General features: G+C 57.2%; 1 protein-coding gene across 1 annotated transcript; it reads left to right on the top strand.

Annotated features, from left to right (window-relative positions):
* The first annotated feature begins 745 nt into the window (after nucleotides 1-745).
* LOC117438362 (uncharacterized) lies at nucleotides 746-8,259 on the top strand. Its single transcript, XM_034073905.1, has 4 exons — nucleotides 746-1,027; nucleotides 1,432-1,644; nucleotides 7,126-7,254; nucleotides 8,206-8,259. Exons 1-4 carry the CDS (start codon nucleotides 746-748, stop codon nucleotides 8,257-8,259), a joined length of 678 nt encoding a protein of 225 aa, XP_033929796.1.
* Nucleotides 8,260-13,044: the final 4,785 nt, after the last annotated feature.

The following is a 13,044-nucleotide window of genomic DNA, read 5'->3' as shown; positions in this document are numbered from 1 at the left end:
CTGCCTGGTCAGAGCTCCTGAGAAAGAGGAGCACCAGGCACGTCTCACTCCCATGCCACCGGCGTGGGCTTCTAATAACGCTGTCCAGAAGGAAGCAGCACCACAGAGACAGAGACATGGGCCTGCCCTGCAGAACATCAAAGTCCCGGATGCACTTGTGCAGGTCACAACAACATTCGAAAAGGTGAAGCCGCTGCACCTGCCTGTGGCTATGGTCCAGAGAACCAACAAGAAGCAGGTGGAACAGCAAGAGATAAGCCAGAAACTGCATGTGGAGATGGCAGAGTTGTCACATGCAGCATTTAAGGACAATGAGTTTCCTGTGGCTGCAGAGACTTGGGGAGAGGCAGCTGGAGACCTGCAGAGTGTGTCTCCTGTCCTGGCCGGTGCCACACACACCGAGCTGGCAGTGCCTCGCCTGGCCGGAGCTGCTGAGGGAGAGCAGCACCGTGCACCTCTCACTTCGGTGGAACAAGAGCAGAGGGAGGCACCGGCACCACCTTCCCATGGCTTTGATAAGGAGGAGGCAGAAGAAGAGGAGCGGAGAAAGTGGTTGGCCCTGCTCAGCCCCACTGCCTTGGAGTTAGTTATGCAGGAAACAGACAGGTGCTCTGTGATGGACGTTGTGCACAAGGCTGTGGCTGCCATCCGGGCAAGAGCTGAGCAGGAAAAGGAGCAGGAGGATGTGGCCCAAAGCCACGTGGATGTGTCAGTGGCACCAGTGACGCCAGTAACACTTGAGGACATGGAGAGCCCTATGGCTGTAGAGCGTCAGGCAGAGCCCAGCTCAGCCCCTTTCACCAAAGCTGCAGATGAGGCTGGAGAAGTCATGGTTTCTCCCGTGCCTGGAGATTATCAACAGGAGGCCGGCAGAGCTGTTGTCTCCCCAGCACAACATGAGGAGGAAGTTCTGGCTGCAGTGACGATGATCCCTGGGGCAGAGTCTGGGATATCTTACCTTGCACCTGGAGCAGATGATGAAGGAGAAGCAGCAGCTTCACCTTTGAGTCAGGGCTCGCAGCCCCAGGTGAGTGACACCCCTGTGACCGGCATTGGGGATCCCAAGGTGCTGGAGGCAACCCCAGATCCCAAAGTGCATGTGTCAGGGGCATTGCTCGTGTTCCCTGTGCCTTCCAGCTGACATTCCCTCCTTCCCCTGCCTGTGTTCTTGCTCTCCCATCCGGCACCCCTCCTCTGGAGGAAAGGCACTGAAGGAGAGCAGCCCGTGAGGGACCTCCCCAGTGAGCAGCCACCAGCAGCAACCCCAGAGCCCAGGTGACGGCCAATGCACCACCCAGGCCTGGCGCTGGACACAGGTCTGCAGGGGAGAAAGCAGCCCACGGCACAGCACCCACACAGCTACCTGCAGCCCTGAGAGAGACACATCTAGGGAGAGCTGTCATCCCCTGATGTTCTGCTGTATGTTTACAGGAGGAGCCAGCGGCCTTCCCTGAGGAGAACGATGAGGAGGCCAAGCAGGAATTGGAATGTGTTAGTGACAAAGAGCTGTCCCAAGGGGAAGCCCTCACCATGTACAACATCTGCGTCAGCCCTTTGGTGCCAGAGCTCTTCCAGGACGCCCAAGCAGACATCCATCTGGAATGCAGCATCCGCAGCAATGTGGGCACAAATGCGACATCAGAGGCAGCTGGAGACCTGCAGAGTGTGTCTCCTGTCCTGGCCAGTGCCACAGACACCGAGCTGGCAGCTCCTCCTCTGGCTGGAGCTGCTGAGGAAGAGCAGCACCGTGCACCTCCCACTTCTGTGGAACAAGAGCAGGAGGAGGCACCGGCACCACCTTCCCATGGCTTTGACAAGGAGGAGGTAGAAGAAGAGGAGCGGAGAAAGTGGTTGACCCTGCTCAGCCCCACTGCCTTGGAGTTGGTTATGCAGGAAACAGCCAGGTGCTTTGCGATGGACATTGTGCATAAGGCTGTGGCTGCCATCCGGGCAAGAGCTGAGCAGGAAAAGGAGCAGGAGGATGTGGCCCAAAGCCACGTGGATGTGTCAATGGCACCAGTGATGCCAGTAACACTGGAGGACATCAAGACTCCTATGGCTGTAGAGCCTCAGGCAGAGCCCAGCTCAGCCCCTTTCGGCCCTGCAGCAGATGAGGCTGGAGAAGACATTGTGTCGCCCATGTCTGCCAACCAGAAAGTAACCAGGAGAGCCATTATACCTCTGAGAGAAGACAAGCAGGAAGATGCAGCTGCATTGACAGAGATCCCTGGGGCAGACGGTCAGAAACCCCACCTTGCCGCAGGGGCAGATGTACAGACAACATCTGTAGCACAAGAGCAGGAGGAGGCACTGGCACCACCTTCCCATGGCTTTGACAAGGAGGAGGTAGAAGAAGAGGAGCGGAGAAAGTGGTTGGCCCTGCTCAGCCCCACTGCCTTGGAGTTGGTTATGCAGGAAACAGCCAGGTGCTTTGTGATGGACGTTGTGCATAAGGCTGTGGCTACCATCCGGGCAAGAGCTGAGCAGGAAAAGGAGCAGGAGGATGTGGCCCAAAGTGAAACAGAGGCACGGAGAAAGTCATCTGCCCTGCTCAGCCCTAAAGCCAGTAAGATGATACAACCAAAAAGAGACAGGAACTTCGTGAGAGGCGTCCTGCACAAGCCTTTGTCTGTTGTCTGCGAAATGGACGAGCAGCCAACACCAGCACAGGCCCAGAGTGAGGCACCAACACAGGCCAGGAGCCTGGGCACAGATAGACAGGGACCAGGACAGGCCTTTACACAAGGACTAGTACCACCACATGCCCAGAGACAGGCCCCACGAAGGGTCTCAGTTGTCGACAGAGCTCTGCAGGTTGTATTCAGGCGCAGAGTGAGGAAAGCACCTGAAGAGCATCAAGGAGAGGCCAGCAGAACCTTTGCCTCCCCGCGATTCTACAGGGATGAACAGGCAGTGCCTGCAGCAGCTCAGGACACCGAGGAGGAGCAAACTACATCATTTATTCCAGTGGCACCCAGGCCGCGCTGGTGGCACCGGTTGCGCCAGTCTGAGAATGCCAGGGCCTCCCCTACCTGGGAGACAATTGAAAGCCAACAGGGGAAAACCCCCAAGAAAATGCAAAAGTGGCAGCTGCAATGACGACGTAACCTGCCACCCGTTGATGCCCATTCCACCAGCTATACTTGGGGAACCGCCAACCCAAAAGAAGGATTGCATGACACCAGAGATAAACACGTCCGAGAGCAACAACTATCCTTCTTCAGAAGGGCACTGAAGCCTCTGTGCAGGGCTTTCCACAGATCCTGCATCAGCCCGCAAGCGGAGGGATAATGCCCCACTGTCAGCTCCAGGCCCGAGGGAGCTGCGCTGAGAACGTCGTGCTGCAGCCTGCGCTCGCTGTGGACACTTCTCGGGCCAATAAACCAGATCCCTATCTCCCCAGTTCTTGCCTCTGTCTGCTCCAGCTTTTCCCTTGTGTCAGTAGCAGAGAAAGCTGCGGAGCGACCTCTTTCCTTGCAGCACTTCCCAGCTGCTGAGCTTGCAGTCCTGCTGGCTCTTGGCAGCACATGTTGGCCAAGTAGGAAAAGCTCATCCCGATGGGATGAAACAGTGTGTGATGCAGTGGCTCCCACGTCAGCTGGCTTTTGAAGCCCAGTGCCTGCTGCAGCCCGGTGACTGGAATGACAGGGGTGTAGAAGGGTTGGGAGGAATAAGGAGCAAGGCTTAGAATTGCTAAGGCCAGAGATAAGGGACGAGAGATTGTGATTCTCCTGCTCCTCCTGCACACGCAAGCTCTGGAGCAATGCAGGGAGAAGCTGGCGATGTTTCCAGAAGCAGAACTGTAAATGGACAGCAGATGGGTGACTCCACGCAATCCCCCCATCCCCATCCTACAGCTTCTGACCAACCGAGCAGGGGGGCTCTTGCAGCTGCCCTGAGCCATGGCCTCGTGTCCCCAGGGCTGCAGCAGAGGAACGACAGGGAGGTGGCCCTGAGGCTGCAGAGGTACTTGTGCAGGAATGTGCACACTGCTCTTGGCTTGTGTTTGGGGTTAGAAAATCACCGTGCACTCCTGGCCACCCTGTGAGCAGCTGGCACACAAAGCTCCACAGTGCAACTCAGCCCACACGTCATTCTCATACCCATGGCAGCAGCGGTGCTTTCCAGGTTAGGAACATGGGGCAAGCAGCAGAGCACCTGCCAGCAATGCCGGCAGCGAGCATCAATTCCTGCATCAACAGCAAGTTCCTCAGTGTGCACTACAGGCCTCTTGCAGGCTGACTCCTTGTCCTGGGTTCAGCAGTAGCAGTCATTTTTTCTCCTTCTTGGTAGCTGGTGCAGTGCTGTGTTTTGACTTTCGGGCTGAGAACGGTTGCTGATAGCAAGTATGTTTTGAGTTACTGCTCAAATGTTTGGTTTGTCCAAGGCCTTTCCTGAGCTCATGCTCTGCCAGGGAGGAGGGGAAGCCGGGAGGAAGGAGAGACAGGACACCTGACCCAGGCTAGCCAAAGGGGTATTCCATACCATAGCACATCATACCCAGGATGAAACTGGGAGTTACCTGGCAGGGCTGGAGCTCTGGGGAGATGGAGGAGGTATCGGTTGGTGCTCGGTCGGGCAGGGTGGGATGAGTTATGGGTTGGTGGCTGGTGAGGTGTTGTATTCTCTTCACTTGTTATTGGCTTTATCATTATTGTTTGTAGTAGCAGTAGTGATTTGTGTTATACCTTAGTTGTTAAACCGTTCTTACCTCAACCCATGGGGGCTACCTTCTTTGGATTCTCCTTTCTAACACTCCAGGAGTTGGGGGAGCAAGGGAGGGAGTGAGTTAACAAGCTGCGTGGCTGGTTTTAAACCACGACACTCCTGTGACACCAGCAGCTCTGCATGGAGGAACCTTTGAGCTGCTCCCAGCCCATCACCCCTTTGCTCCATCACCTGCTCTCCATCAGAGCTGGCTTTTTAATTCGTGTTGTGCATTTTCTGCAGTGGGATGTGCTGGGGGAAGTGATGGTCCTGTCCCAGTTCCTCCTATTGCAAAAGTAGGCATCAGCTCGTGCTGTGGTTTTTGGGAGAGGGGAACCTTGCCCGGAGAGGAAGCATTCCACTTCCCAAAGAAGCCACACTCTGGTTTCCACTAACACTTTCCAGAGTGGCAGGAAGAAACCTGCCTCCAGGGTGCAGCAGATGCAGAGCATGAGCAGACCCACTCTGAAAAATGCTCCTTATTGGGTGGGTTGGTTGGAGCTCTCCAAAGGGCTCTGGAGGTTTCTGGGAAGTGAGTCTCGAAAACTTCTCGGGTTGTGCTCACTCTCTGTGACCACAACAAACTCAGGCTGAGAGTAAGGACAAGGGGTGTGATCCCCTAAGGATGGAAAACCACACTGTGGCTAGTTGGAAATCAGAGCTCTCAGTTGTCTTGTGCAGCCAGGTCACAGGTAACTTCTCCTGGAGATAAGCTGGCCAAGGTAGCTCCTGGAATTTGGAGTAGAGCACAAGCCCAGACCTTCCCAGCACTGCCAGTGCCAGCACTGCAGTGCTGGGAAGTCACCAATGGGGTCTGAGTGAATGGATCTGCACCCAGGCAATGCCTTGGATGGAGATGTCTCTTCTCCTTGCAGGTAGAGAGCTTGAAGAGCTGTCACCTTGCTGCCTTCTGCTGATGGTGGGTGCTGCCTGCAGGGCGCCGGACGACCAATGCTGTCCAGCCTCTTCTGGGCTCACCTCTGAATTGCTCAAAGTCTAAACCCCACAAATAGTTTTGTGTAAAACCCCAGACTGGGCTGTTCCTCTGCTGTCCTGTCCTGCTCCTCCCCTGGCACCGAGCACCTCCCTGGCAGGGCTGGATGTGGCTGATGTACTCCAGAGCTCCTGACCTCGCCTGCCTTCCTCCAGAAGCCATGTGGGCTGAGTGCTTGTGGGTGAGTTGATGGTTCTGGAAGGAAGCAGCATCCCCACTGGTCGCACACCTGGTCCCAGGAGTGCCAGTGTGTGCCCTCTCAGTAAGTTTGCACACAACACCAAGTTGAGTGGGAGTGTTGATGTGCCGTAGGGCAGGCAGCTCTGCAGAGGGATATGGACAGGCTGGACCAATGGGCCGTGGCCAGTGGTATGAGGTTCAACAAGGCAAAATCCTGGGTCCTGAATTTGGTTGGGAGCATCCTGGCCTGTATCAGCACCGGTGTGGCCAGCAGGACTAGAGCAATGATTGCCCCCCTGGACTGGGCCGCCCCTCCAGCCCTGTGTCTGGAGAAGAGAAGGCTCAAAAGGGACCTTATTGCTCTCTACAGCTACCTGAGAGGAGGCTGGAGCCAGGAGGTGCCTGGTCTCCTCTCCCAAGGAGCAAGGACTAAACCAAGAAGAAATGGCCCCAAGCTGCACAAGGGGAGGTTTTGACTGGAGATTAGGAGATCACTTCAGGTGTAGTCAGGCATTGGAGCAGGCTGTTTGGGGCAGTGCTGGAGTCGCCATTCCTGGAAATGTACACATGCTGTGTAGACGAGGCCCTCAGTGCCATGGGTCAGTGGTGGCCTTGGCAGTGCTGGGGAACATTTGGCCTTGATGATCTGAAAGGTCTTTTCCAACCTGGTTGACTCTATGACTGCCTGCAGCAGCCCTGCTGTGCCCAGTGGCCATTGACACAATGGCACCAACATCACAAAGCCTCGCTGGTCGCTGTGGAGATGCCCGTCACCAGTTGGGACTCGGTGGAATCAGTCACGGGCATGGGCATCTCCATGGCAACTGCCAGGGCTTTGTGGTGTAGGGAGGGTTCCGCATGGCCAGAGGCCATTGTGATGGGGGGTGACACGTTGGTGACCGTGGGGTACATAAGGAGCGAGAGCCCTGGAGTACCTCAGTCCAGAGGAGCGGCCTCCCTCAGGAGGCAGCAATCCCCTGGAAGCCCACGGCAGTTCAGCGTCCAGGACGTGGAAGATGCCCGTGGGTAAAGAGGCAAACGCCCGTTCCCAGCCCGCTGAGGGCAGGCCAAGCAAGCAGAGAAGGCGCCAGGTGAGGACCAGGGCAGGAGGGAGAGGCCGGTGGTGGGCCGGGGCTGCTCGGAGCTGCCTCGGTGACAGGGCCAGGCTTGCCCACAGTGCACGGGCCCCTGTGCCAAGGCAGCCACCTCCATCACACACCTTTTCCTCCTCCTCCTGCCTGCAGGTGGCTCACAGGCAGCCTGAGGAAGCGCCGCAGGGCAGCCCGAGCCAGGCGTCGTCCCACCATGGGATCACGCTGCCACGGGTGCCCTACCTGGAGAGGTTTCAGCCTGTCGCCATCCAGCAGGCACAGGTAGGGAGCCGCAGGGAGATGGGGCCAAACGTCTTCCAGACCCCGGGAGATGCTGACGGGCGGGCAGGAGGTGCAGGAGGGAGCAAGCTGAGCCCCGCATGCTGTGCCCCACAGCCTGCCCGGGCATGCCGGGGGTGCTCTGGGCAGTGGGCGTGGGCTGCGGGCGGCCAGCCCTCTCCCCAGCCGGCTCTGAGCCCTGCCCTGGGGCTGGCAGGGGAGCACAGCTGCCTGAGCTCAGCCAGCTGGGATGTGGGCACAAGGGACACTGTCACACAGCCTCTCTGCTCCGCTTCTTTTGCAGATGGGCAGCCTGGGGCACCGAGTGGTGCTGCCCAGCCCCAGCGGGTTGAGACAGGAGCAGATGCTCCATCTGCCACCATTGATCACAATGGCACCGCGGCCGCCCCCTCGCTCAGAGAGAGCAGTCGGCAGCTGCCGCAGGCTGCCATCTGTAACACCAGCAGCCTCTGCAGCTTCTGGCAGTGTGAGGAACTCGGCTGTTGGCAGCACAAGCAGCAACCAACAGCAGCTTCTCAAAACTGCTGCCCAGCTCCACCGTGTGCCCAGTTACGGCAGCAGAGGTGCACGGCCAGAGACCTGTCAGCCTGCCCTGCACAGGTCCAAAGCCTCTGCTCCCACAGCTGAGAGCTCAGGCAGCATGAGCACAGTGCTGCAGAGGTGCAGCACCGGGAGCCAGCGACGTCACCAGCAGCCAGTGGCATGGCAGAAGCCAGCACAAAGCAGGGCTGCAGGGACACAAGCAAGAACAGACACTGTCCGTGCAGCCAGCAGCAGCAAGGGCCCAGCCACTCAACCCATACTCAGAAGCACTAGGCGAGCAGCAGAGCACCTGACAGCAATTCCAGCGGAACGTATCACTAGGTGCATCAACACCAAGTTCCTCAGTGTGCACTACAGGCCTGTTGCACAGTGCTTGCCCTCTCCGCACAGCAAGATCAAGCCTTCGGAGCAGCCGAAGAGGATCTGCCTGGTCAGAGCTCCTGAGAAAGAGGAGCACCAGGCACGTCTCACTCCCATGCCACCGGCGTGGGCTTCTAATAACGCTGTCCAGAAGGAAGCAGCACCACAGAGACAGAGACATGGGCCTGCCCTGCAGAACATCAAAGTCCCGGATGCACTTGTGCAGGTCACAACAACATTCGAAAAGATGAAGCCGCTGCACCTGCCTGTGGCTATGGTCCAGAGAACCAACAAGAAGCAGGTGGAACAGCAAGAGATAAGCCAGAAACTGCATGTGGAGATGGCAGAGTTGTCACATGCAGCATTTAAGGACAATGAGTTTCCTGTGGCTGCAGAGACTTGGGGAGAGGCAGCTGGAGACCTGCAGAGTGTGTCTCCTGTCCTGGCCGGTGCCACACACACCGAGCTGGCAGTGCCTCGCCTGGCCGGAGCTGCTGAGGGAGAGCAGCACCGTGCACCTCTCACTTCGGTGGAACAAGAGCAGAGGGAGGCACCGGCACCACCTTCCCATGGCTTTGATAAGGAGGAGGCAGAAGAAGAGGAGCGGAGGAAAGTGGTTGGCCCTGCTCAGCCCCACTGCCTTGGAGTTAGTTATGCAGGAAACAGACAGGTGCTCTGTGATGGACGTTGTGCACAAGGCTGTGGCTGCCATCCGGGCAAGAGCTGAGCAGGAAAAGGAGCAGGAGGATGTGGCCCAAAGCCACGTGGATGTGTCAGTGGCACCAGTGACGCCAGTAACACTTGAGGACATGGAGAGCCCTATGGCTGTAGAGCGTCAGGCAGAGCCCAGCTCAGCCCCTTTCACCAAAGCTGCAGATGAGGCTGGAGAAGTCATGGTTTCTCCCGTGCCTGGAGATTATCAACAGGAGGCCGGCAGAGCTGTTGTCTCCCCAGCACAACATGAGGAGGAAGTTCTGGCTGCAGTGACGATGATCCCTGGGGCAGAGTCTGGGATATCTTACCTTGCACCTGGAGCAGATGATGAAGGAGAAGCAGCAGCTTCACCTTTGAGTCAGGGCTCGCAGCCCCAGGTGAGTGACACCCCTGTGACCGGCATTGGGGATCCCAAGGTGCTGGAGGCAACCCCAGATCCCAAAGTGCATGTGTCAGGGGCATTGCTCGTGTTCCCTGTGCCTTCCAGCTGACATTCCCTCCTTCCCCTGCCTGTGTTCTTGCTCTCCCATCCGGCACCCCTCCTCTGGAGGAAAGGCACTGAAGGAGAGCAGCCCGTGAGGGACCTCCCCAGTGAGCAGCCACCAGCAGCAACCCCAGAGCCCAGGTGACGGCCAATGCACCACCCAGGCCTGGCGCTGGACACAGGTCTGCAGGGGAGAAAGCAGCCCACGGCACAGCACCCACACAGCTACCTGCAGCCCTGAGAGAGACACATCTAGGGAGAGCTGTCATCCCCTGATGTTCTGCTGTATGTTTACAGGAGGAGCCAGCGGCCTTCCCTGAGGAGAACGATGAGGAGGCCAAGCAGGAATTGGAATGTGTTAGTGACAAAGAGCTGTCCCAAGGGGAAGCCCTCACCATGTACAACATCTGCGTCAGCCCTTTGGTGCCAGAGCTCTTCCAGGACGCCCAAGCAGACATCCATCTGGAATGCAGCATCCGCAGCAATGTGGGCACAAATGCGACATCAGAGGCAGCTGGAGACCTGCAGAGTGTGTCTCCTGTCCTGGCCAGTGCCACAGACACCGAGCTGGCAGCTCCTCCTCTGGCTGGAGCTGCTGAGGAAGAGCAGCACCGTGCACCTCCCACTTCTGTGGAACAAGAGCAGGAGGAGGCACCGGCACCACCTTCCCATGGCTTTGACAAGGAGGAGGTAGAAGAAGAGGAGCGGAGAAAGTGGTTGACCCTGCTCAGCCCCACTGCCTTGGAGTTGGTTATGCAGGAAACAGCCAGGTGCTTTGCGATGGACATTGTGCATAAGGCTGTGGCTGCCATCCGGGCAAGAGCTGAGCAGGAAAAGGAGCAGGAGGATGTGGCCCAAAGCCACGTGGATGTGTCAATGGCACCAGTGATGCCAGTAACACTGGAGGACATCAAGACTCCTATGGCTGTAGAGCCTCAGGCAGAGCGCAGCTCAGCCCCTTTCGGCCCTGCAGCAGATGAGGCTGGAGAAGACATTGTGTCGCCCATGTCTGCCAACCAGAAAGTAACCAGGAGAGCCATTATACCTCTGAGAGAAGACAAGCAGGAAGATGCAGCTGCATTGACAGAGATCCCTGGGGCAGACGGTCAGAAACCCCACCTTGCCGCAGGGGCAGATGTACAGACAACATCTGTAGCACAAGAGCAGGAGGAGGCACTGGCACCACCTTCCCATGGCTTTGACAAGGAGGAGGTAGAAGAAGAGGAGCGGAGAAAGTGGTTGGCCCTGCTCAGCCCCACTGCCTTGGAGTTGGTTATGCAGGAAACAGCCAGGTGCTTTGTGATGGACGTTGTGCATAAGGCTGTGGCTACCATCCGGGCAAGAGCTGAGCAGGAAAAGGAGCAGGAGGATGTGGCCCAAAGTGAAACAGAGGCACGGAGAAAGTCATCTGCCCTGCTCAGCCCTAAAGCCAGTAAGATGATACAACCAAAAAGAGACAGGAACTTCGTGAGAGGCGTCCTGCACAAGCCTTTGTCTGTTGTCTGCGAAATGGACGAGCAGCCAACACCAGCACAGGCCCAGAGTGAGGCACCAACACAGGCCAGGAGCCTGGGCACAGATAGACAGGGACCAGGACAGGCCTTTACACAAGGACTAGTACCACCACATGCCCAGAGACAGGCCCCACGAAGGGTCTCAGTTGTCGACAGAGCTCTGCAGGTTGTATTCAGGCGCAAAGTGAGGAAAGCACCTGAAGAGCATCAAGGAGAGGCCAGCAGAACCTTTGCCTCCCCGCGATTCTACAGGGATGAACAGGCAGTGCCTGCAGCAGCTCAGGACACCGAGGAGGAGCCAACTACATCATTTATTCCAGTGGCACGCCGGCCGCGCTGGTGGCACCGGTTGCGCCAGTCTGAGAATGCCAGGGCCTCCCCTACCTGGGAGACAATTGAAAGCCAACAGGGGAAAACCCCCAAGAAAATGCAAAAGTGGCAGCTGCAATGACGACGTAACCTGCCACCCGTTGATGCCCATTCCACCAGCTATACTTGGGGAACCGCCAACCCAAAAGAAGGATTGCATGACACCAGAGATAAACACGTCCGAGAGCAACAACTATCCTTCTTCAGAAGGGCACTGAAGCCTCTGTGCAGGGCTTTCCACAGATCCTGCATCAGCCCGCAAGCGGAGGGATAATGCCCCACTGTCAGCTCCAGGCCCGAGGGAGCTGCGCTGAGAACGTCGTGCTGCAGCCTGCGCTCGCTGTGGACACTTCTCGGGCCAATAAACCAGATCCCTATCTCCCCAGTTCTTGCCTCTGTCTGCTCCAGCTTTTCCCTTGTGTCAGTAGCAGAGAAAGCTGCGGAGCGACCTCTTTCCTTGCAGCACTTCCCAGCTGCTGAGCTTGCAGTCCTGCTGGCTCTTGGCAGCACATGTTGGCCAAGTAGGAAAAGCTCATCCCGATGGGATGAAACAGTGTGTGATGCAGTGGCTCCCACGTCAGCTGGCTTTTGAAGCCCAGTGCCTGCTGCAGCCCGGTGACTGGAATGACAGGGGTGTAGAAGGGTTGGGAGGAATAAGGAGCAAGGCTTAGAATTGCTAAGGCCAGAGATAAGGGACGAGAGATTGTGATTCTCCTGCTCCTCCTGCACACGCAAGCTCTGGAGCAATGCAGGGAGAAGCTGGCGATGTTTCCAGAAGCAGAACTGTAAATGGACAGCAGATGGGTGACTCCACGCAATCCCCCCATCCCCATCCTACAGCTTCTGACCAACCGAGCAGGGGGGCTCTTGCAGCTGCCCTGAGCCATGGCCTCGTGTCCCCAGGGCTGCAGCAGAGGAACGACAGGGAGGTGGCCCTGAGGCTGCAGAGGTACTTGTGCAGGAATGTGCACACTGCTCTTGGCTTGTGTTTGGGGTTAGAAAATCACCGTGCACTCCTGGCCACCCTGTGAGCAGCTGGCACACAAAGCTCCACAGTGCAACTCAGCCCACACGTCATTCTCATACCCATGGCAGCAGCGGTGCTTTCCAGGTTAGGAACATGGGGCAAGCAGCAGAGCACCTGCCAGCAATGCCGGCAGCGAGCATCAATTCCTGCATCAACAGCAAGTTCCTCAGTGTGCACTACAGGCCTCTTGCAGGCTGACTCCTTGTCCTGGGTTCAGCAGTAGCAGTCATTTTTTCTCCTTCTTGGTAGCTGGTGCAGTGCTGTGTTTTGACTTTCGGGCTGAGAACGGTTGCTGATAGCAAGTATGTTTTGAGTTACTGCTCAAATGTTTGGTTTGTCCAAGGCCTTTCCTGAGCTCATGCTCTGCCAGGGAGGAGGGGAAGCCGGGAGGAAGGAGAGACAGGACACCTGACCCAGGCTAGCCAAAGGGGTATTCCATACCATAGCACGTCATACCCAGGATGAAACTGGGAGTTACCTGGCAGGGCTGGAGCTCTGGGGGGATGGAGGAGGTATCGGTTGGTGCTCGGTCGGGCAGGGTGGGATGAGTTATGGGTTGGTGGCTGGTGAGGTGTTGTATTCTCTTCACTTGTTATTGGCTTTATCATTATTGTTTGTAGTAGCAGTAGTGATTTGTGTTATACCTTAGTTGTTAAACCGTTCTTACCTCAACCCATGGGGGCTACCTTCTTTGGATTCTCCTTTCTAACACTCCAGGAGTTGGGGGAGCAAGGGAGGGAGTGAGTTAACAAGCTGCGTGG

The sequence above is a fragment of the Melopsittacus undulatus genome, unplaced genomic scaffold (genome assembly GCF_012275295.1).
Source record: "Melopsittacus undulatus isolate bMelUnd1 unplaced genomic scaffold, bMelUnd1.mat.Z mat_scaffold_173_arrow_ctg1, whole genome shotgun sequence".
Lineage (NCBI taxonomy): Eukaryota > Metazoa > Chordata > Aves > Psittaciformes > Psittaculidae > Melopsittacus > Melopsittacus undulatus.
This window is presented reverse-complemented; position numbering and strand designations above follow the sequence as displayed.

What these genes read in the sequence shown, in the direction of transcription:
- LOC117438362 (XM_034073905.1), top strand. Translation starts at nt 746, where the DNA reads ATGGAGAGCCCTATGGCTGTAGAGCGTCAGGCAGAGCCCAGCTCAGCC. An exon ending in GCACAAATGCGACATCAGAG is followed by an intron (nt 1,645 to 7,125) that starts GCAGCTGGAGAC and finishes TCCTGCCTGCAG; the next exon opens with GTGGCTCACAGGCAGCCTGA. An exon ending in TCGCCATCCAGCAGGCACAG is followed by an intron (nt 7,255 to 8,205) that starts GTAGGGAGCCGC and finishes CTCTCCGCACAG; the next exon opens with CAAGATCAAGCCTTCGGAGC.